The sequence below is a fragment of the Heterodontus francisci genome, chromosome 7 (assembly GCF_036365525.1).
Source record: "Heterodontus francisci isolate sHetFra1 chromosome 7, sHetFra1.hap1, whole genome shotgun sequence".
NCBI lineage: Eukaryota > Metazoa > Chordata > Chondrichthyes > Heterodontiformes > Heterodontidae > Heterodontus > Heterodontus francisci.
This window is the reverse complement of record NC_090377.1, coordinates 46,838,458-46,861,412: the sequence shown is the minus strand read 5'-3', so window position 1 is coordinate 46,861,412 and position 22,955 is coordinate 46,838,458. Positions and strand designations below refer to the sequence as shown.

Below are 22,955 nucleotides of genomic sequence, written 5' to 3'. Positions count from 1 at the left end.
CTTCTCATTTATCTTATCTCATGAACAGCTTTCCACTGATTTTTGCCAACTAATAACATTTCATAAAAATGAAGTACTTGAAGATTTCAATGTTTCAAGGGTTGACTGACCCAATACATTTTTGTGAATTAAGAAGCCAAGGTGTGAATGGCCAAAACTCCCTGAGTGCAAAAGACTGTCAAGGTTGAAAGGGGTAAAGGACATGGCAAATGAAGATGTGGTGATTAGGTGATAATAAATTTGCTTTTTTTTAATCAATCTGATAATTGTGGGAGGAAGGAGAATGAGACTTAAGGGTTTTGCACAATTTTGAACTCTGGAAAAAAATGCATGAGGAACAGTCTTTGCTGAATCTTGAATTCAATATCATGGAGAGTTAGGAAGATGGAAGGATCGCATATTTAGAGTTTTGAAAGATCAAGAGAGGAATGTTTCAGAAAAACATTGAATATTGCTGTACCAATACAATGAAGAAAGACAAGAACAGTTGTAATAGGGAGAAAGGAGTTGGAAGCTCCAGGCAAGAAAGGAATGGCTAAACCGACAATAAATGTTTCCTATCCAGGCATATGGGAGAGGTGCTACAAGGGCTTCCCCAGATATTGGAGATTTGGATTACCTTGAACCTTATACTGATGGAAAAATGATTGAAAGACAGTAAATGCACTTCCCTTATCATTATGCAAAGGAATCAGGTGATTATTGTTTCTCACAAAACTTAAGTAAGCTCTTTTGTAGAAAGTAAAATGCCAGGTTAGAAGACAGCAGTTAGAACCATTCCCTAAAAATGTTCATCTCGTAATAATAAATGTTAATGCATAATTGTCATATTCCTACCATAAGTACACTGTGCAGAGTTTCCGTTCAGTTGCATTTTTTTGTGTAATCACACAAAATCAGCATAACCTGCGCAATAGATCATGGAACTTTAAGCGCAAATTGCGTCCAGTGCTATTTGAGCTCCTGGTTCTTTTGTGCTGGTTATAACACATGTGCTAGAAACTGATCCTGTCTATAAAACTGACCACACCCTCAGAATTGGCTAATCTCTTTTGGGAGTTTCCACGAATTGCATTTGTTTGTGGGCCTTTGAAAAGGATGCAAAAATTAAGCTGGTTCTTTTGGGCACCAGGACACAAACAGGCACATTTTAAAGCTTTTGAATGTATTTCATTAATATACCAAGAAATGGACTACAGTACCCCAATAGAATTAACAAATAACTTTGTGCTTTTTTTAAAAGTTATTTTCAGTAATTTAAAATTGGTTACTCACAGGTGGTGGATTGACACTGATTAAAATGTTTACTTTTTGTGTAAACCCATTTTCAGCTGTATTCATCAAACTTCACCTTGTTATCATTCTTAAATACATCCAAGAACTTTTTTTGAAGCAAAATTTACAAAAAGAATTACATTTTAAAACACCATCCAATTGCGTTGGGTCAGGGCAGATTTTGCGTTCGGCAATACACAAATGAGTTTAAGCAGAAATTCAAGAAAAAAAACTTCTCAAAACTAGCACAATTTGTGTCCGGATGGTGAATAGACCCAAAGTGGAAACTTTTAACTCCACCATGATTGATTGTAGACAGGCATGCCCAGTGAACATATATGAGTATAAAAATTATTGAATTCCTTCTTGGCTCTGAAATGAAGAAATTTTTGTTACGACTCATTTTATTTGATTTTGAATTCTGCTTTAAAAACCCACTTGAATTTGATGAAATAACTTTAGGATATATTCTCCTCTCTTTGCACATAAAATGTCAATTCCCCTGCCATTGCAAATTAAAATGGCAGGTGTCAGCAATTTCTCAGTGATTGAGTTTGTCTATTACAATTCCATTAACAGGAATGGATGTAAACTGGCCAATCATGATACACCTGCAGTAATGCTCTTTTCACAGTTGCCAAGCAGCTAAATTGTCAGTTAGCCAGTGTAAATGGTGAATCTGACTATGAAGTGCAGTATTTTTTTTCAATAACAGCAGCACAAAGATTTTCAGAAGCACCTTTAGCAGGCTGGGACATGCAAGAGCTGATTGACAGTGTTTGAAAAATATACAGCACAAGCCATTAACTGCACACAGACAAAAGAAGGCACAAGTATGAAAGAACTTGGGAGAAAAATTGAATAAGGCCCAAAAATGGGCATGGGGATCACAATGTGCACTTGTGCCCATTCTTTCTAAGGTAGGCAGCAGGCAAACTTCGTCATGCACAGCCCAACACTAAATACACTGTTGAGAGGCTGCACACGTCAGGAGGAGGTCGAAGTTTATGCGAGTCTCACACCCCTTAAAGTTAGCTTGCATTACTTAAAAACAACCTGCACTTTTTAAAGAGGAGGTGCTTTCTGTCTGTTGCAGGTGCTGAAACTGGTTGCCGAAGACATTCCGAGCAGCAAGAACACAGTTTAATCGTGCAACAGGTCAGAGAGCATGCTCCAAGATTCTCAGATGCCACACTGGAGGCCTTGTTGAAGAAGGTGACCATGAGAAGAGAGGCCTTGATCCAGTGGGGATGAGGGGGACCTCCAGACAGACACTGAAAAGGCAATGGGAGCAGATAACTATTGCAATCAATGGCAGTAATGTAGCTCTGAGACCTGGATGTAGTGCCGAAGGATGTTCAATAGCCTTATGCGAGTGGTCAAGGTCAGTGAATGCTTCTTTGAATGTCAAACATTTACAACTGATCCACTAGCCTCACACACTGCTCCATTCACCACCCTGCCTTCAGTCACCTACCAAAAACCTCTATCAACCAGGGCTCATACTTCATTGCACCCTCATACACTTAGCACTGCTGCAAGCTTCACACCAACATCTCACAACTTGCACACACTGCCAGCTAATCAACTATGGCAGTCACATCACCCCTGGTGCACTGCACTCACTGACATACTCTTGCAGCAAAAGGTGGCACATAACCAGAGGCAGCAGCAACTAACCAGTGAGCGACAGATACAGTTGCATGTTTTCATCCTGATGAAGACAGTGGTCTCCATCATTGGAGAGACCACAAGTGAAGCCATGGCCAGTGGTGGAGCTGAAACCATTGAAGATGATGGTGCATTCCTATCTAATCCTCTTTTTCACTTTCCACTTTCCCCTCATCTGACACTCTCTTCTAATTTACAAGATGCAGATAGTGTAAGCATGCACTTCTTACTTTCTCCTGCATTTCCTCACCATATCCCTATCCTTGTTCCTTTCTCCTTGCAGATGCCAAAGAACTGCAACCTGGCCAGACAGCAGTACAGGAGCGTAAAGTGCAAGAGGGACAAGAGACTGATGATGATGAAACAACATCGTTTGATCTCAGTCTCATAGCCATCAACTCAGATACTGGCACTGTGCATGCTTTAGAGGGTAGAATAGAGGCAGGATTGGCATGTGGCCTGTAGCCAGGGCAAGGGAAAAAGGTAGTGCAGGTTCCAGCTTGTAGGAGGACGAGGTTACAAACTAGGTCTGCTGTAGAGTAGTCAGATGGGAACTTTGATGGGGTGGCCTACGGAATAGGGCTGATGGATGCGCACAATGAAATGCTTTGTGCATTGGCAGGCCTGTCTAAAAGCCTATGGCCACTGTCAAGGAGCATGTAGGAGTCTGGCACCAAGCTGGCACAGGGCTTTGCACTGAGTTTGGAGCCCACCCTTTCCAGTGTGGAAATGGTAGCCAACTGCATGAGAGCACTTACGGATCCAACCATCATGCAGCATCTGATAGCTGATGTCTCAGCTTCCATTGCAGCAAAAGCAGAAGCCATCCAACACCCGAGTGCTGCAGTGGAAGCTCAGTCTGAAGCATGCAATCTTAGCACATTGCCATGCAAGTGCAGCTTGCTGCCCTGCAGGTTCAGAATGCTGCTATCATGGCTTTGGACACCAGCGACAAAAGGGGCTTGCAAGCTCTCACAGCAGTCTGGTAATCTGTCCTCCAACAGATTAGTAGATGCCGCCCCGGAGCAGTGGCAGTGGTTCCATTGAGCACAAACCTACTGTCCACTCTCAGGATGCCGACATTCATCCTCCCACCACAGTCATTCCGCCAGTGCCCTTGCCAGTCCAGACTGCTGCCACCCATGATGAGATGGTGCAGTCTGCAGTTGGGCTTTCTTGCAGCAAAGCTGCTTGAGGATGTCCGGCAAGGCCAGACTGCAGTCTTCCCCATTAAAAGAAGCAGAATTCCACCAGCCATGCAGCAACTACTGGAGTAGCACTGCGCAGGAGCACGAGGACAGGCCAAAGCATCCGGAAAACTGGCACTCAGGGAATGCACAAGGGTGGTTAGTTGACTTCGGCAATGGAATATTGGATGGAATATTGAATGGATTGTTTGATAAAGTTGGTTTGGAATGGCTGCTTTATGGTAGCTTTTATTTCAGCATTGCAACCAAGAAGATGCTGTGATGATCAGTGAAAGATGGAAGTTAAGGTGTGGGATAATTGTAGAATGGGGAATTGGGTACGTTCACTGGTACTGCAGTCGAACGAGCTGATCATGGACGGCCCTGCCCAAAAGGGGATTTGTTGGTTGCCTCCTCCCTCTCCTCCTCATCCTCTTCTGCTCACTGTATATCTGGTGGCAAGGGTTGTATCCTCAAGATGGTGAGGTTGTGCAGTATGCAGCAGACCCCCACGAATCATGACGCATACTCTGGCGAGTACCGCAGGGTTCATTCAGAGTGTTCCAGGCAGCGGAAGCATTGCTTGTGCACCCAAATGGTTTGCTTGATGATGCTTTACGTGGTTGCGTGGCTTTCATTGTCGGCATGCTGCCCGTGTGTGGTTCGGTTGTGCAGCAGAATCATGATCTAGGTTGTCAGTGGTTAGTCCATGTTGCCCAGAATCCACCAACTGGTTTGTTTTGGGGCTCAAATACAGATGGGACCGTGGACAGACACAGAATAAATGCATAATGACTGCTGCCAGGATACCGGAAATTCCTCTGCATAATGTGACGAGGATGGTTCCACACTACCTGCACATTCAGGGAGCGGACGTCTTTGAGGTTGCGGTATATCTCTGAATTTAAAAGCAGCAAATGCAAAACAATGTGTGTGCAGTTGATGGGAGCCATGGAGAACCCCACAATCCTAGTGAAGCCACATGGCACTGTGACGCATTGGTTAGCACTGCAGCCTCACAGCTCCAGCGACCCGGGTTCAATTCTGGGTACTGCCTGTGCAGAGTTTGCAAGTTCTCCCTGTGACCGCGTGGGTTTTCGCCGGGTGCTCCGGTTTCCTCCCACAGCCAAAGACTTGCAGGTTAATAGGTAAATTGGCCATTATAAATTGCCTCTAGTATAGGTAGGTGGTAGGGGAATATAGGGAAGGTGGGGATGTGGTCGGAATATGGGATTAGTATAAATGGGTGGTTGATGGTCGGCACAGACTCGGTGAGCCGAAGGGCCTGCTTCAGTGCTGTATCTTTAAATAAATAAAAAATAAATAAATGCACGCTCTGCATGCTTCTCTACCGTCAGAAGGAATGCTAAGTACTCCCCTCTCCTGGCATACAGGGCATCTGTACCCTTCCTTACAGAGCAGTGGATGGTGAACTAGGAGATGTTAGAGATGCCACCTGCTCCAGCCTTCAAGGATCCTAATGTGAAGAAATTCGTGGTTATGGTCACCTTCACAGCCACTGGCAGCGCCATCCATGCCTTACTCTGAGGCTGCCAGCCGACCTACGAGAGGTGGCAGATTTCAGTGAGCACCTACTTCGTAAAATGGAGATGTCTCACATACTGTTCCTCGATGAGGTTGAGGTAAGAGAAATGCTCCCTGAAGATCTTAGGTGGATAAGACCTCTTGTTGCTCCTTGTGCAAGCAGCTTTCCTCCTCAGTGTTGCCTCTGCTCAATCTCCCTGACATGCTGCAGGCCAAGGGGTATGGTAACTACAGCACCCATGACTAGGAGCTATTGGTCTGACCAGAAAGAATCCTTGTAGTCAGAACTGAGGCCTTGACCATGTGCAACATCACTCTCTGAAGCCTTCACCATCTTTAAACAGCATTAGAAAACTCACAGCACTTCGACAAACTCAAACCGAGCTACTTAAAATCAATCAGCAACTAACCTGGAAGTTGATGAACCCTTTAAATAGTGCTGGTGGGGCGAAGGGCCCCACCTGCTGCTGGCTGCATGTTCAGCCGTGCGAGGTTAAGAGAGGGCGTTAGCTGGAACATTGAGGTCGAAAATGGTGGCATTGGTGTCAAATTAACATTACGTGAGGACTGACATCACGGTCTGCCTACTCTGCGTACTTCCACCACTCGCTCTTTACACCCACGCTAACACCCTCACCAAAATGGCCTCCGACCCTTGCCATGCTGGAAGTGTATTCATGTGGCATGAAAGCCATTTTGCAACCAAAACAGCACCCGTAGTGTTGAAAATACAGGCTTTACGGAGCAAAATTTTGCGACCCTTATATTTTCACATCACCTTCACAAACTCATGATACCCTGAAGTGATTTACAGCCAATGGGAGTACTTTTGAAGTATAGTCACGTCAGTAGCCAATTTTGCATTGAGCAAGATCCCACACATATCATTGAGCAGATAATCTGTTTTAGTGATGGTGGTGAGAGGTAAATGTTGGCCTGGAGAATAGTAGAACTCTCCTGCTGTTCTTAAAACAGTGCCAAAAGACCTCAGTTTAATGTCTCAACCAAAAGACAGGTAGTACTTCGAAGTTGGCTCCCAAAACCAATTTTTAATTGGTGGAACACTTAACTGATGTTTAACAATTAATTTAGGTTATATATTCCCTGACACAGTATTTTTATAATCTTTTGGGCCTCCTTATCTCGAGAGACAATGGATACGCGCCTGGAGGTGGTCAGTGGTTTGTGAAGCAGCGCCTGGAGTGGCTATAAAGGCCAATTCTGGAGTGACAGGCTCTTCCACAGGTGCTGCAGAGAAATTTGTTTGTTGGGGCTGTTGCACAGTTGGCTCTCCCCTTGCGCCTCTGTCTTTTTTCCTGCCAACTACTAAGTCTCTTCGACTCGCCACAATTTAGCCCTGTCTTTATGGCTGCCCGCCAGCTCTGGCGAATGCTGGCAACTGACTCCCACGACTTGTGATCAATGTCACACGATTTCATGTCGCGTTTGCAGACGTCTTTATAACGGAGACATGGACGGCCGGTGGGTCTGATACCAGTGGCGAGCTCGCTGTACAATGTGTCTTTGGGGATCCTGCCATCTTCCATGCGGCTCACATGGCCAAGCCATCTCAAGCGCCGCTGACTCAGTAGTGTGTATAAGCTGGGGATGTTGGCCGCTTCAAGGACTTCTGTGTTGGAGATATAGTCCTGCCACCTGATGCCAAGTATTCTCCGAAGGCAGCGAAGATGGAATGAATTGAGACGTCGCTCTTGGCTGGCATACGTTGTCCAGGCCTCGCTGCCGTAGAGCAAGGTACTGAGAACACAGGCCTGATACACTCGGACTTTTGTGTTCCGTGTCAGTGCGCCATTTTCCCACACTCTCTTGGCCAGTCTGAACATAGCAGTGGAAGCCTTACCCATGCGCTTGTTGATTTCTGCATCTAGAGACAGGTTACTGGTGATAGTTGAGCCTAGGTAGGTGAACTCTTGAACCACTTCCAGAGCGTGGTCGCCAATATTGATGGATGGAGCATTTCTGACATCCTGCCCCATGATGTTCGTTTTCTTGAGGCTGATGGTTAGGCCAAATTCATTGCAGGCAGACGCAAACCTGTCGATGAGACTCTGCAGGCATTCTTCAGTGTGAGATGTTAAAGCAGCATCGTCAGCAAAGAGGAGTTCTCTGATGAGGACTTTCCGTACTTTGGACTTCGCTCTAATACAGTATAATTAAGCTAATCAGTTACTTCTGGGCTAGTGCCATAATTACAATTTCCCGTGTGGCTATCCAGTAATAGTCATAGAATCACCTGCAATGGCTTCTCTTCCCAATCCCGTACTGCAACCTCTGGTGTGTCCCAAGGAACTATCCTTGGCCCCCTCCTATTTCTCACCTATATGCTGGCCCTCAATGACAGAATTCAAAAATAAAACACGAGGTTCCACAGGTACACTGACGACACCCAACACTACCTCACCACCACTTTCTAGACCCTTACAGTTTCTCTGATTTACCATGCTGCTTGCCCAACATCCAGTAGAAATTTTATCCAATTAAATATTGGGAAGACTGAAGTTATTATCCCCCATCACAAAATCCATTCCCTCGTCACAAACTTCATCTTGCTTCATGACCATTGCCTGAGGCTGGACCAGACTGTTTTCAACAGTGATGTCCTATTTGATCCTGAAGTGAGTTTCCAATCCCATATCCAGCCCAACACCTGGCCCGCCCTATTTCTATCTCAGTAGCATTATCTGTCTCTGCTCCTGCCCCAGCTCATAAGAACAAAAGAAATAGGAGCAGGACTTGGCCATACAACCACTTGAGCCTGCACTGTGATTCAATAAGATCATGGCCGATCTGATCATGGCCTCAACTCCACTTCCCTGCCTCTTGCCTACAGTTCACAAATCTATCTATCTCAGCCTTGAATATATTCAATGACTCTGCCTCCACAGTTGTCTGGGGTTGAAAATTCCAAAGATTCATGACCCTCAGAAGAAATTCCTCCTTATCTCCATCTTAAATGGGTGACCCGTTATTCTGAAACTATGCCCTCTAGTTCTAGATTTCTCCTACACGATGAAACATCCTTTCAGCATCCACCCTGCCAAGCCCCCTCAGATACTTATATGTTTCAATAAAGTCCCCTCTCACTCTTCTAAATGTTTATAGGTCAAACCTGCACAGCCTTTCCTTATAAGGCAACCTCTTCATCCCAAGAATCAACCTAGTGAACCTTCTCTGAACTGCCTTCAATCCTTTAATAAGGAGACCAAGATTGTACACAGCACTCCAGGTGTGTTATCACCAATGCCCTGTATTATGACTTCCCTACTTTTGTACTCCATCCCCTTTGCCATAAATGCCAACATTCCATTTGCCTTTCTCAGTACTTGCTGTATCTGCATGTTAACTTTTCGTGTTTCATGAGATCCCTCTGTACCTCAGCCTTCTGCAGTCTCTCTCCATTTAAATAATATTTTGCTTTTCTATTCTTCCTAACAAAGTGGATAACCTCACATTTTCCCACATTATATTCCATCTGCCAATTTTTTTCCCACTCACTTAACCTATCTATATCCCTTTGCAGACTCTATGTGTCCTCCTCATAATTTGCTTTCCCACCTATCTTTGTATCATCAGAAAATTTGGCTACAATACACTCCGTTCCTTCATCCAAGTCATTAATAAAGATTGTAAGTAGTTGAGGCCCCAGCACTGATCCCTGTAGCACTCCAATAGTTATAGTTTGCCAAGCTGAAAATGACCCATTTATCCTGTCTCGTTTTGTGTTAGTTAGCTAATTCTCTATCCATGTAATGCATTATCCCTAATACCATGAACTCTTATCTTGTGCAGTTACCTTTTATGTGGCACCTTATCAAATGTTAATTGTTTATCAATTGTGTTTAATTATATGCAGATGGAGGGCATTAATTGGGGTCTTATTTGAGTACATAAGCAGGCACTTACTGAAACTGGGTGTTTAAGTTAGGAGCTGTATATTTGTAATCTTTCACTCTGTGAATAAATGTAAGACTGAATAAAGATTGGCTCCAGTTTCATCCTTCAACAACTGGATTTCTGGATTAGAACATCAAATGCCTTTTGGAAATCCAAACATGCTACATCTACTGGTTCTCCTTTATCCACCCTGCTTGTTACATCCTCAAAGAACTTGATTAAATTTGCCAAATATGATGTCCCTTTCATAAAACCAAGTTGACTCTGCTTGATTGTATTATAATTTTCTAAATGTCCTACTACTACTTTATTAATAATTGATGTTAAATGTTAGAAAGAAACTATAGGGCAGTTAGCCTGTCTCCCTCCTTTCCTGAATCGAGGCATTACATTTGCAGTTTTCCAATCCGCTGGGACTTTTTCAGAATCTAGAGAATTTTGGAAGATTGCAATCAATGCATCTCATATCTTTGCAGCCACTTCTTTTAAAACCCTAGGATGCAGGCCATCAGGTCCAGGGGACTTCTTAGCCTTTAGTCATATTAGTTTGCCTAGTACTTTTTCTCTGGCCCCCTGCTTTTCTATTATTGGGATGCTTTAAGTGTCTTCCACTGTGCAGATACATAATATTTGTTCAAAGTCTCTGCCATTTCCTTGCTTCTCATTAATAATTCCCCAGTCTTATTCACTAAGAGACTAACATTTACTTTAGCTACTTTTTATATACTTGTAGAAGTTCTTACTGTTGTTTTTATATTTCTTGTTAGTTTATTTTCATAATCTTGTTTCTCCCTCTATTATTTTTTAGTCATGCTTTTCTGATTTCTAAAATGTTCCCAATCTTCTGGCCTACCATTAATCTTTGCAAAATTGTATGCAGTTTCTTTCAATCTGATACCTTTGTTAGCCACAGATGATTCTTGTAGAAGTTCTCGTTGAGTCTTTCTTTCTCAATGTTATATATCTTTGGTGAGAATTATGAAATATCTCCTTAAATGTCTGCCATTGCTTATCTATCATCTTACATTTTAATCTATTTTCCCTGTCCACTTTAGCCAACTCTGCCTTCATACCTTTGTAATTGACTTTATTTAAATCAAAGACACTAGCTTCAGACCCAAGTTTCTCACTTGCAAACAGAATGTGAAATTCAATGTTATGATCACTCTTCCCTCAAGGATCCCTTACTGTAAGATCATTAATTAATCCTGTCTCATTACAAATTACCAGATGTAAAACAGCCCGTTCACTGGTCGGTTCCACAATGTATTGTTCTAAGAAACTAGCCCAAATACACTCTATGAACTCATCCTCAAGGCTACCTTTGCCAATTTGACTTGGCCAATCTACATGAAAATTAACTCATCTGCTGCAGAAACCCTCATCCATATTGTTACCTCTGGACTCAACTATTCCAATATACTCCTAGCCAGCCTCCCACATTGCACCCTTCATGAGCTTGAGCTCATCCAAAACTGCATTGCCGGAATCCTAACTCGCACCAAGACCTATTCACCCATTACCATGTGTTCACTGACCTATATGGGGTCGCAGTCTGTCAACACCTCAATTTTAAAATTTTCATCCTTATTTTCAAATCACTCCATGGCTTCTCCCTTCTCTATCTCTGCAAACTCCTCCAGCCCTACAACCCTCTAGAGTCTGTGCACTTGTCAAATTCTGACATCTTGTGTGTGCATTCCCGATTTTCTTTGCTCCACCATTGTTGGATGTGGCTGCAGCTGCCTAGGCTTTGGAATTCCTGCCCTAAACCTTTCTACCACTCTACTAATGTTCCCTCTAATTTTTTTTGTTGTTGTGCACGGCCTATTTATTTAAGTGCATGGGACCTTAAATTTTTTTTGCATGTACGCGAACATAAAGGGGCCAAATTGTGCTCGGCCTGCATGGGAACTTCCAGGCTGCTGCATGGCCATGCAGCTTAAGGGGAAAATTGCTGTCTTCCTCTCTCCCCTCCTTTAAGATGTTCTTTAAAACTTACCCCTTTGACTAAGCTTTTGATCAGTTGTCCTAAGATCTTTCTATGTAGCTTACTGTCAAACTTTGTTTGATTATTGCTCCTGTGAAATGCCTTGGGATGTTCCACTATCTAAAAGATGCAAGTTTTTGTTGTTGTAGATTAACGAAGCGAACAGCAGAAAGGAGGTGCTCTTCCCTGCCAGGTGCCAAGACAAATCAGTTAACAGGCATGATGAGATGTGACTGACAGCATTGCCCCCTGGAACTAGCTGTAGTCCAGAAAAAAAAATAGTAACTTGGCCAGGACTGTCAAGAGAAGACTCCCATTCATAGCTTTCATTCCCTCTCTCCAGACCTGTAGAACCTCACTATCAATCCTTCCCTTCCCCGCTTTCCATGCCTCTCAAGTCAGCATAGCAGGCTGTTTAAACATTTTCTTTTCCATTTCTCATTATCTCTCTCACACACTCTCAACACACTTCCAGAAATTCAGAGAGGCCAGACTGATCCAATAGCTACTAACTTGATGCCATCAACTGTCTGACCATCTTAGACCCAAGTTCCTAGACCATCAACCTCAAGCATCTCATGAGTCCTAGACTGATCCAGAGCAGCTTTCCACCTTCTTTGTTGAAGCTTCTGGGGTTCATCTCATAGCAGCACTGGAGTAGGTATGAGAGAACTTGAGGTGGTACATGGGACTTACAGCAGGATGATGGTTACTGTATAGGCATTTGTCTCAGCCAATAAATGATAATTCTTTTTGAAATCTTTATATGCAGACAGTTTTCTGTAGAAGCTGATAACCCTACAATGTTAGCTGACATGAAAATCAATTCAGAAAAAAATGGAATTTATTTGAGGGCGGAAGGGCTGGGACTGACATTGGACATGACTATAACTGCAGGGCAGCAGTGATTGTTCATGTGAAGTGTTCTTCAATAAGCTGCTGGCAGACATCTCCAGCTGCAGGCAACTTCTGGAGCTCTCCCACCTCCTTACCATTCTCAAAGTCATCTGTGTTCTATACCTCATCATACCAAAAATCATTGTCTAATGGTAGCTTCATGTGCTGTCCTCACTGCAAAGCATAGTTGTGCAACATACAGAAAACCAATATCATACTGGACATATTTTGTGGGCTGTATGTCAGGATGCCACCAGACCTGACCAGACATCAGAATTTTTGTTTGAGGACTCCAATGGTATTCTCGATGAGAGCTCTAATTCAACCACAGATCTGATTGTATTGCAGTTTGGCTTCTGAGCACAGGTTCCAGCTGTGCAGGGACAAAAGATGGGTATGGAGGATTGCTACAAACTGAAAGCATCATGACAGCAGCCAGGAAAGCAGGCACAGACCTGTATAATAAGCTGTTGGTGATTACACACCAGTTGCACATTAATAGAATGTAAGCCCTTATTGTTTATGATGCCAGTGCACTCATATGAAGGTGCCTGCAGGGGAAGATGAGTGCAGTCAATGATACTTTGGAAGTGGGGGGAATTCTGCAATCAGTGTGACCTTCAGAATCCTATCCTGCTGCTTCCACAGGGAAACTGGCCAAAGTGCTTGCACTAGTAATCATACGATCAGTCGCCCGCAGACCAACTCATGTAACTGATATCCTCTCTGACAGCTGAGATGAGGCAAAGTTTAAGGTTTCAGAGTCCCAGATTGCAAAAAGCAGTGATGTGCTAGCTATGACAATTGGTTGCAGGCTTTGTTGCAGAAGGTGACACAGCTCTGTGACAACTTTCCTAGAAAAGCAAAGCTTCCCTTATGCACTGCTGCTCAGGTACATTGTCCTGAGTCTATAAACTCTGTTGAGAAGATAATGATTTTGGCGAGTCACCTCCTCCCATTAGTTCTCCAGACAGCTGCAGCTCTGTTTACTGCTTCCTCCTGTATCTACTCCTCCTCCTCCTGCAAAAGCAAAATTCCTAGAAGGGCCCCTTTGAAACAATAAGTGTGATAGCAGAAGCCCCTTAAGTGTTCTGAAAGGCCAACCACAATTACGAGCACTTTGAAGTCATATAAGTAACACAAAAAAAACCTATTTCTTGTAAGCAAAATACCTCTCAAAACTGTACAGTTTTACCTAAGAACACCTGTGGATCCCTTTAAGTATAATTGGAAATGGCTGCCTTGCAACTTGTCTCTCCCAGAGTTTGTTGGCAGCAGCAGAATCTGATGACAGCAACATAGACAGAGACAGCAATAACAGACGTAACTACATCATCAGACCCGAGCTTACATTTATTAATGAGGCTCTGATACATCATCAAAAGATTGGTATTGTCTATGGAGTCTGATTGAAAGGTGTATTCTCACTGTGCTTCTCCTTTGGAGTAGCTTACCTTGATGGAATTTCTGAAAGAGCTGATTTTGCCCTTATTATCCTGTCATTTTCATTCATGCATCTTTTTGGATGGAGGCATATAGTTCCACCAGAACCTAGTGTGTATTTTAGAGGGGGCATAGCTCTAACATAGCTGACGAATGCCCAAAATGTCAGCCTTCTATGACAAAAATACCACAGTTTCATCCCTTGAAAATTCCCAAAATAGACCATGATGTTGGAAAACAAGTGTACTTATAGATATTTACAAATACAGGTTGTAATTCTAGTTGGTGAATGCTCTTAAGTTTGAAGCCTTCACAGTTGTTATGAAAGGTAATAATCACTTTTATGTACAATCAAAACTATAAACATCTTGAAATGAAAAGATAAACACAAATTAATTTACTTACGAATGTGCTGTTTTCCAGCAATACTGCTGTTTCATTTGTTACTATATTCAGTTTGATCACATGCCCATCTCTGGTCCGATATACCACCTCTGCATCTGTCAGGAGAAAGTGAAGCAATTTAGATAATTTTTTTCTAGCAACACATCTTAATTACTACTTAAAATGCAGCATCAGTTTTAGATAAAAAGAGAAAAAATAATCACAAACAGCGTGTTGTAAATACACAGCAGATTATTAGCATTTGAAGAGAAAAGATAGATAACCATTCAGCTGTAGACCCTTCATGAACCCGACAAATGATTTACACCTGAAACCTTACCCCATCTTTTCGCTTTGCAGATGCTGACTAGATCAGTTGTGTGTTTACATAATTTCCTATTTTTAATTATCAATTTTAGATTGCGGTGAATCTTAAGAGTTCTTAAAGAGAAATTTAAACAAAAAAGGGCATCTGTGTACCAACTCTATTCCATCTGTAGACAATATAAAATTTGCATCATGGAATCTATGGGGCTAATTTGATCTTTTAAAAGGTAAATAACTGATAGTAAATTTATCTGTTTCTTTTTAAAGAAATGATTACCACAGTACCAGCTGCATTTGGTGGGAACCTGTCCCACAAATCTACAATCCTGTGGGCGAAATAAAGACAATTGGGTCCCCTGGGACAATATCTTTCCATGTTTTCAGCTGATGTACAATGATGCTAAATTAAACATAATATTAAGCAATAAAGTTGTCAGATGTCATTATTAGCTTTATCATTGTAATATTAAGCCAATTGGCTGCCTGCAATGAATTTGGCCTAACCATCAGCCTCAAGAAAACGAACATTGTGGGGCAGGACGTCAGAAATGCTCCATCCATCAATATTGGCGACCACGCTCTGGAAGTGGTTCAAGAGTTCACCTAACTAGGCTCAACTATCACCTGTCTCTAGATGCAAAAATCAACAAGCGCATGGGAAAGGCTTCCACTGCTATGTCCAGACTGGCCAAGAGAGTGTGGGAAAATGGCGCACTGACACGGAACACAAAAGTCCGAGTGTATCAGGCCTGTGTCCTCAGTACCTTGCTCTATGGCAGCGAGGCCTGGACAACGTATGTCAGCCAAGAGCGATGTCTCAATTCATTCCATCTTGGCTGCCTCCGGAGAATACTTGGCATCAGGTGGCAGGACCGTATCTCCAACACAGAAGTCCTTGAGGTGGCCAACATCCCCAGCCTAAACACACTACTGAGTCAGCGGCGCTTGAGATGGCTTGGCCATGTGAGCCGAATGGAAGATGGCAGGATCCCCAAAGACACATTGTACAGCGAGCTCGCCACTGGTATCAGACCCACCGGCCGTCCATGTCTCCGCTTTAAAGACGTCTGCAAACGCAACATGAAATCCTGTGACATTGATCACAAGTTGTGGGAGTCAGTTGCCAGCGTTCGCCAGAGCTGGCGGGCAGCCATAAAGACGGGGCTAAAGTGTGGCGAGTCGAAGAGACTTAGTAGTTGGCAGGAAAAAAGACAGAGGCGCAAGGGGAGAGCCAACTGTGTAACAGCCCCGACAAACAAATATCTCTGCAGCACCTGTGGAAGAGCCTATCACTCTAGAATTGGCCTTTATAGCCACTCCAGGCGCTGCTTCACAAACCACTGACCACCTCCAGGCGCTTATCCATTGTCTCTCGAGATAAGGAGGCCAAAGAAGAGAAGAAGAGAAGATTAAGGCAATATTATTAAATATATTATTGATTAACTATCTATAGTTTTATGCATGTTCTGCATGACTGTAGAGTTATCTCCAAGTTTTCTGATTGGTTCAATGTTCCTTTTGCAAAAAGCTACCAATCAACATACAGATATTACTAAAAAAAAATCCCCTCATACTTCAGATCATTTCAATATTTCTATTGTGTAAGATGTCAATTCGGGAGTAACAGATATCCAAAGAAGGCGGGTGGGGGGTTGGAGAGTCATAGGTGTTTTTTCAAGTAGATTATTAAGAAGCAGCAGTTTAAATTTGATGATGCATAAGCTAAATAGACTGAAAAGACATATGACCCATAACAAGTAAAACAGATCAACAATCCCAGATCATATGGTGGGACAGAATGGTGTTGATCGTCTCCCCGATGGATGATATAAACGAGCTGTTGGTGAGCTGTTCGGTCACTGGCATCCTCAGTCTTCTTGAGCTAACCAAAGTGCTAGGCCGAAGCCTAATACTCAGCTGACCCAGGCTTTGGGAAGCTCTCCTTCTGTCCTCCATAGACTGAAGATTTCCCTCCCAAGCACCTGTTTATGTACTTTATTTCTACAGGCTGATAAGTGTACCATGTCAATCACTTGTTCAATTCCAATTGCCCAATCAACGAGGGGCAGGTCGTCAAAGTAAAATCCTCCCCTGCCCATCACTCTGCTCCCCCGAAGTCATGTTTCACCTTATCTCGTGCTTGGTATCATTTGTAAACTCCTTTTGTACGAGGCTCCCTCTTTTCAGCTTTAAGAATGTCTTGTTTCAGAGCCTGTGCTAGAATCATATCCCTGACAGAGATAACAGTCTGTGCTGTCCTAGTTACCTTCTATAGAGCCTTTCTTAATAAGAGAGTGAGAGAGAGAGCTATTTCTATAAGAAGCAATTAATTTTTAAAGATTTTATAAGGTTATTAAACAGCCATTTCTTACAATTGGATAGTCAGAAGCTTTTTCCCAGGGTGGAAGAGTCAGTTACTAGGGGACATTGGTTTAAGGTGAGAGGGGCAACGTTTCGAGGGGATGTGCGAGGCAAGTTCTTTACACCGAGGGTGGTGAGTGCTTGGAACTTGTTGCCGGGGGAGGTGGTGGAAGCAGGTACCATAGAGACGTTTAAGAGGCATCTTGACAAATAGATGAATAGGATGGGAATAGAGGGATACGGACCCCGGAAGTGCAGAAGCTTTTAGTTTAGGCAGGCATCAAGATTGGCGCAGGCTTGGAAGGCCGAATGGCCTGTTCCTGTGCTGTACTGTTCTTTGTACAACACAAACCAACAGGCACACTGCTGTTGCCATAATAGCTTAACCCTCCTTCGAAGCGCAGCAAACACAGGGAGGTACCAAACATCTTAACTCTGCTTTTGAACTATTGGATCTTTTCCTCACACCCCCAACATTTTCCAAATTCCATTGCCACAACCAGTGCCTCTAATTGTAAACTGCCACTCCTTCACTCTCTGCACTTCATGATCTACTATGGGGCTTGGCCTTTGCTTGCTTCTCACTTCTCTCCTTCTTTTGGATGCACATCCTTTTTCCTGGGCCTCCATTCATTGGATACAGACAGCACCATAAGGTATGCATGATTTATATTAAACTAAAATGTGTTCTGCTCTTTCATTTCTCATTCCTCTGTATTTATTATATTAACTTCTATTAATTTAAATCATGGTGGAAATGCACAATTGTTGGCAGCCCAATTATTGACAAGTTATTTGACTTTAGGGGCAACACATTTGCTCAATTCTGTTCACAGCAAGCATCCACATTTGAACACTTTCTAACAGGAGCCATTCGTAAGTAATCAGGAGTAGAAATCTTGGTTGATATTTTCCTGCACAACCCAGGGATGTCGTGGTGCTCCAAATGCTACACTCATTGAAGTTAGTTAGTTGAAGTAATGATTCCCATTGAAGAACACAAGAGCTAGTCAGTGTAATTGATCCTACAGAAAGCCAAGAAACAAAATATTTTTCATTTTAGTGGCACTTAAAATTATTCATTTGCATTGAGGGGCAATGAGAATCTTGCAATGCCAAGTAAATGTAGGTTGTTGAGAATATTTGGTTCTAAATTTCCTGTGAAAAATTGCATAAGGATGCAAATTTGGCTATTTGTTTAACCAGGTTTTGGTTTCAGAGCTCAAAAACATTTGAATCATTATCTCTATAACTTGTATGATTTAAATCAGTGCCTAGTTCCCCAAAACTATAATGGAAATTACTGGGAGATGATGTATGCTTTGAATTAGTAAATTTTGTTTGTGGATTGATATAAAAGTAAGCAAAAATTTTGATAACCGTGTGCACATAGCGCAGTGTGGAGGGGGGGCGGGGTGGTTGCAGGTGGTGAATGTTGAGTGATTTATTCACACTCATGAATTTCAGAATTGCCCTCATCAAACTTCATTCCCATTTTTCACATCAATCTGTAGTGAATACTATAGAATAAGAGAAACGATGACAGGCACCTCTGGTACAATATTTTCAATAAAGAGAGATTAAAATGATTCATTTGATATTTTCATGAAACTAGTTATTTCTAGCCTGTAGAATGCATTTAAATGTCTGTTCAACAGTGGAATAATGATTGCACATCTTGTTTAATGAAGGAAATTATTGTCTAATAACTGGCACAGATATTTCTATTTTCATCTGATAGTTTTCCAATTTACATGCTCAAAATACTTAATAGCATAAAGCAATCAGCTAGTGTTCATACTAATGAATTTTTCATCTCTTTTGAGCTGGTTGCATTTTCACAGAATCCATTATGAAAACTGACAGCCAAATTCTCAAATATTTTTCTCCATCACGTTTAATATAATTTCAAAAAGTTATTCCAGGTAGCTGAACATATTGAGAACAAAAGATTTTTCTACTCAATTGCCAGATACTTTTCAGTCTTCTGCCTATTCAAGAAAAATAACAAATTTATTGCTGAAGAATAGGAGGACATGTCAGCTTGGCCAGATTGGATTTGTTTCTTAGAAGCAGGTATACGGTTCCTATTCAAACAATATTTTATGGTGTAGACTTCCTCAGGTTTTTAGCCTTTTTTCCCCCAAGGTGGGCAACTTAGCTTGATGCAAAAAAGTTGTCGAAGGCAAGTGTGTCAGTCTAGCGTTTTGGAACTCTAAAGGAATTACCACAGGCCGGTAGGATTCTTGTCACCCAAGATTTTCCACATAGTAAGTTTCTGATCTCAACTGTGCCACTGAGAAGAAGGGTTACTTCTTCACATGAAAGAAGGAAAACTCAGATGCTCAGTGTCCCAATTTTGTGAACTTCACAATGGCAGTCTTATACACCTGGCTCTCTCCGAAGTGTTCCATTTCTCCAAAGTTAATTTATTTTCTCAATCTCCTCCTTATTTTTCTCCATTCCAGGCATATTCCCAGGATGAAAGAATGGGCAGGAAATATGTTCCCAGGACTCTGCCACAACTAGGATTACCAGGAATGTGTACAAGAGTGGTAGAGGGACCAGGATAAGAACCAGAAGAGACCCAAACAGGTATGGAACTTTACTTTTGTTTTTACTTCCCATTAGCATTCCTACTGTTCCTGGTCCCACAAATAAAGGTTTCTCCTACCAGGATCTCCCTCATCCCAAACATGATTCTTTTCCAAATATGCAACTTACCTCAGTGCTGGCAATTGTTCTTTCAGTCCTGGCCAATGGTCTCCTGCTGCCCAAAATTTGTTAATACTTTTATTGTTTTAGATTGTTCATTGGGTTTATAATGTCGTTCTGCCCAGTACTGGTGTTTTTTAATCTCAAGCCAAATGTATGCGATATAATGAAAAATAGTACGTAATCTCTTAGGTAGTTGATATCATTGTGAACTGTTTACAATATCAGCATAGCCCCTCACTAGAACAGTTTGATATAGCATGATCTGAGGATTCCAATGCTTAAGTCTTTTGAATAGAAAGACTACTTAAAGTCACTATCCATTACACGTGCATCGGATCAAGCATCTTTGGCATTGTTCCCAAAGGCAAGCATCATTTGGAAAGTGTTTACTGAGAAGGGGGTTATCTGAATGGAAAATTCAAGTATCAAAATATAAACAGAATGGGGCAGGTTTTCAATTTGCCACCTGGGAAATGGAGATGGCAGCCAGTTGGTTTCTATAATGGGCAATTGATTGGCAACACCAGTTTTATCCAAGGGTAGCAAATTGAAATTCTACCCAAATATATCCTGAGCTATCTAACATGCTGAACATCTCCATAAATAAACCTACCAGAAAACTCAGTGACAAAGTCCTGAGTTTATAGTGAACCTTATGTGACATCGTCCAAACAGGCTACTACGAAAAGTTCTATTTATCTAATGTGGTGAACTGCTTATCAGATGTGGTGAACTGCTCTGATCCTTCAGTGCACCTAATGGTGCAATAGTCAGTCATATACTTCCATACTTGACTTCTGTTTTTTGCTGAGTTCAGTCAAAGTGGGAATGTCATCGTTTGTCTAATGTCTTTAAGATAAGGAACTGGAAAGCCAACCAACTACTGATCCCAATCATTATCCAAAAATCTCTGCTGCAAGTGTGATCAGAAGTTGGGTTGCCTGTGATAGTTCCACAGTTGAATAGCTCACTAGTGCTTACTGTCTAGACACAGACATAAGACAAAGTAATAAAGAGAAAGTCCCACCAATGAAACTACACCACTGTATGAGTTGTCATCTTCTGAAAGGAGGAATAAAAGAAGAATATTGGAGGGGAAAATTATACTTATAGCATGTTTACAACTGAACAGAATTAATTTTAATGACTAGTTTATATGTTTCCAGCCCAGAAAAGCAATCAAAATTTCTCTGTAGTGCCACTTCATTATTAATATGTCATGTCATTGATAATATGAGTTTGGGTATTTCTCCACATAATTGTGATAAATTTCAATTCATTCACAAACAATGAATATAGAAAACAGGGAACACTGGTGTTTTGAATCGGGTACTTTTAACTCTTCAGTACCAGTAAATAGGAACATAATTATAAGCAGTTCCAAACCAGTAATATTTTGTGTTTAAAAAGCATTTAGGCTGCATTACAATATTCAGCTATCACTTTTGTAACCTTTTCAGTACAAATTATTCAATTATCTTCCTTACATAGACATTCATCAGTGCAGGGTGGTAGGGAAAAAACACATATTTGTATAATATGCATTCAATCTCCAATAGCAGATGAGTTATCATTTATCTGTTGTCTAACATAGATATGAAAAACAGAAAAGCTCAATGAAAAAATATATTAGTCACTGGAGATTCTCAAAATACTACTCTTATTGGATACTCTCCTCAAGAGGAAGCTAGCTGAATAAGTTACATTCCTGTCTCCCACTGCAATTCAAAGAGACATTTATTCCATATGCTGGAGCAGGGCTGTGACCAATATTGTGAACACTTTGGTAACTATTTCATGAGGATGGTACAAAATATCCATATGGAAGATTTCTACTGATAACATAACTAAAGATTAATCAGTGTTTTCATTGGTTTTTAAGACAAGGCAAGGTCAACAAACTAGGACTAAGAGGATACAAGTCTTCTATTTTAATAGCAAGGGAAAGCTTTGCTCATTGATATTATATTGAACTGCATTAAACATGGTTGTTATTTATGTCAAAAGTATCAGATGTCACAATATCTAGCATCAACAACACACTGTAACCTGCACACCTGTATGAACTACAACCATAATCAAAGTGATATTTATCTTTTCACTAAAATATCAATTTGCAAAATAATTGGCACTAATTCATAAAATCAAAAGCTGTAGTCCTGCATTGTCATTGTTAAATGTTCCTTTGATTAGACACATTACACAGTACTTAAAGAGATCCTCAGTACACATTTATAACATGCTTTTCAGGTGGCATACCTATATTCAAGGGAACCGAAATCATCTAGATAATAAGGATGGAATATTTTGGGTCAACTTTCATCTTCAGGCCTAAGGCAGTTCTCATTTGATTAGGACTGCTTTAAGATGCAACTGTGTAAATTGCACCCAATTTTCTGGCCCGACATTGCATAATTATCAACAATGTCAGGTGGGTTTAGGAATGACAATACTAGTAAGAGAGGAATTTGAGGGGAGTGTCACTAAAAGGAGGGAAAAAATCTCAAAACCTCCTGAAGAGAATTAAAGAACATTTCAATGCACTAGCAGTTGTTGCCAAGGCTGAAGGGACACGGTATTCAGAAGCGGCAAGGCCAGGTGTGTTTACAACTGGCACAAAGGCTAAGTGCCCTCTGGAAAAATAACTAAAAATAAGAGAAGGACCTGCAGGCTTGTCTGAGCCCTTCTTCCCACTGGGTTTCATGGGACGTGCTGGGGACTTGGCATCCATATGTCTTCAGGTTGAAAAACGCAGGGTGAGTTCAGGGCTATGAGAGAAAACTTCTCAAAGAGTTGAATGTGAGGCCCAGACCATTTTAGCACCTGGGGTTTGTTAAAATATCAGGGGAGGGCTGTCCTCTCAGTTGCTTCCAGAAATGGACAACCGATCCCCCATGTCACACACAATTTCCAGGGCAATTTTTGACTCTACTTAAAACGGGATGCAATTTCTCAAATTAGGCAATATTCCCTGCTTTTATCCTTGCATAGGAACTGCTTTTAAAGTGTTGCAAATAGCTCAAAAATGTTATCCGGTAGCCATCATGAACAGAAAGGTTGACCCATAATTCCTTGATACTTCCCCAGAGGTTTTAATTGAAGACATGAGGGGATGCATGGAACAATTCTTCCACAGAAGGCACAAGAGTCTCTGAAAGGCCACAATGAATCAGCCATGGACAGAAATATCTGAAAGGGTCAGTGTCTGCAGCATTACCCCCCAGCACCTGGTTTCAATGTAT

General features: G+C 41.7%; 1 protein-coding gene across 1 annotated transcript in view; it reads right to left on the bottom strand.

Moving 5' to 3' along the window:
• LOC137371955 (inactive dipeptidyl peptidase 10-like) overlaps positions 1-22,955 on the bottom strand; it is a 939,618-nt gene that overhangs the window by 496,463 nt on the left and 420,200 nt on the right. The window contains exon 4 of the mRNA XM_068035118.1: positions 14,329-14,423. Coding sequence (XP_067891219.1) covers positions 14,329-14,423 — 95 coding nt within the window. The remainder of the gene's footprint in view (positions 1-14,328; positions 14,424-22,955) is intronic.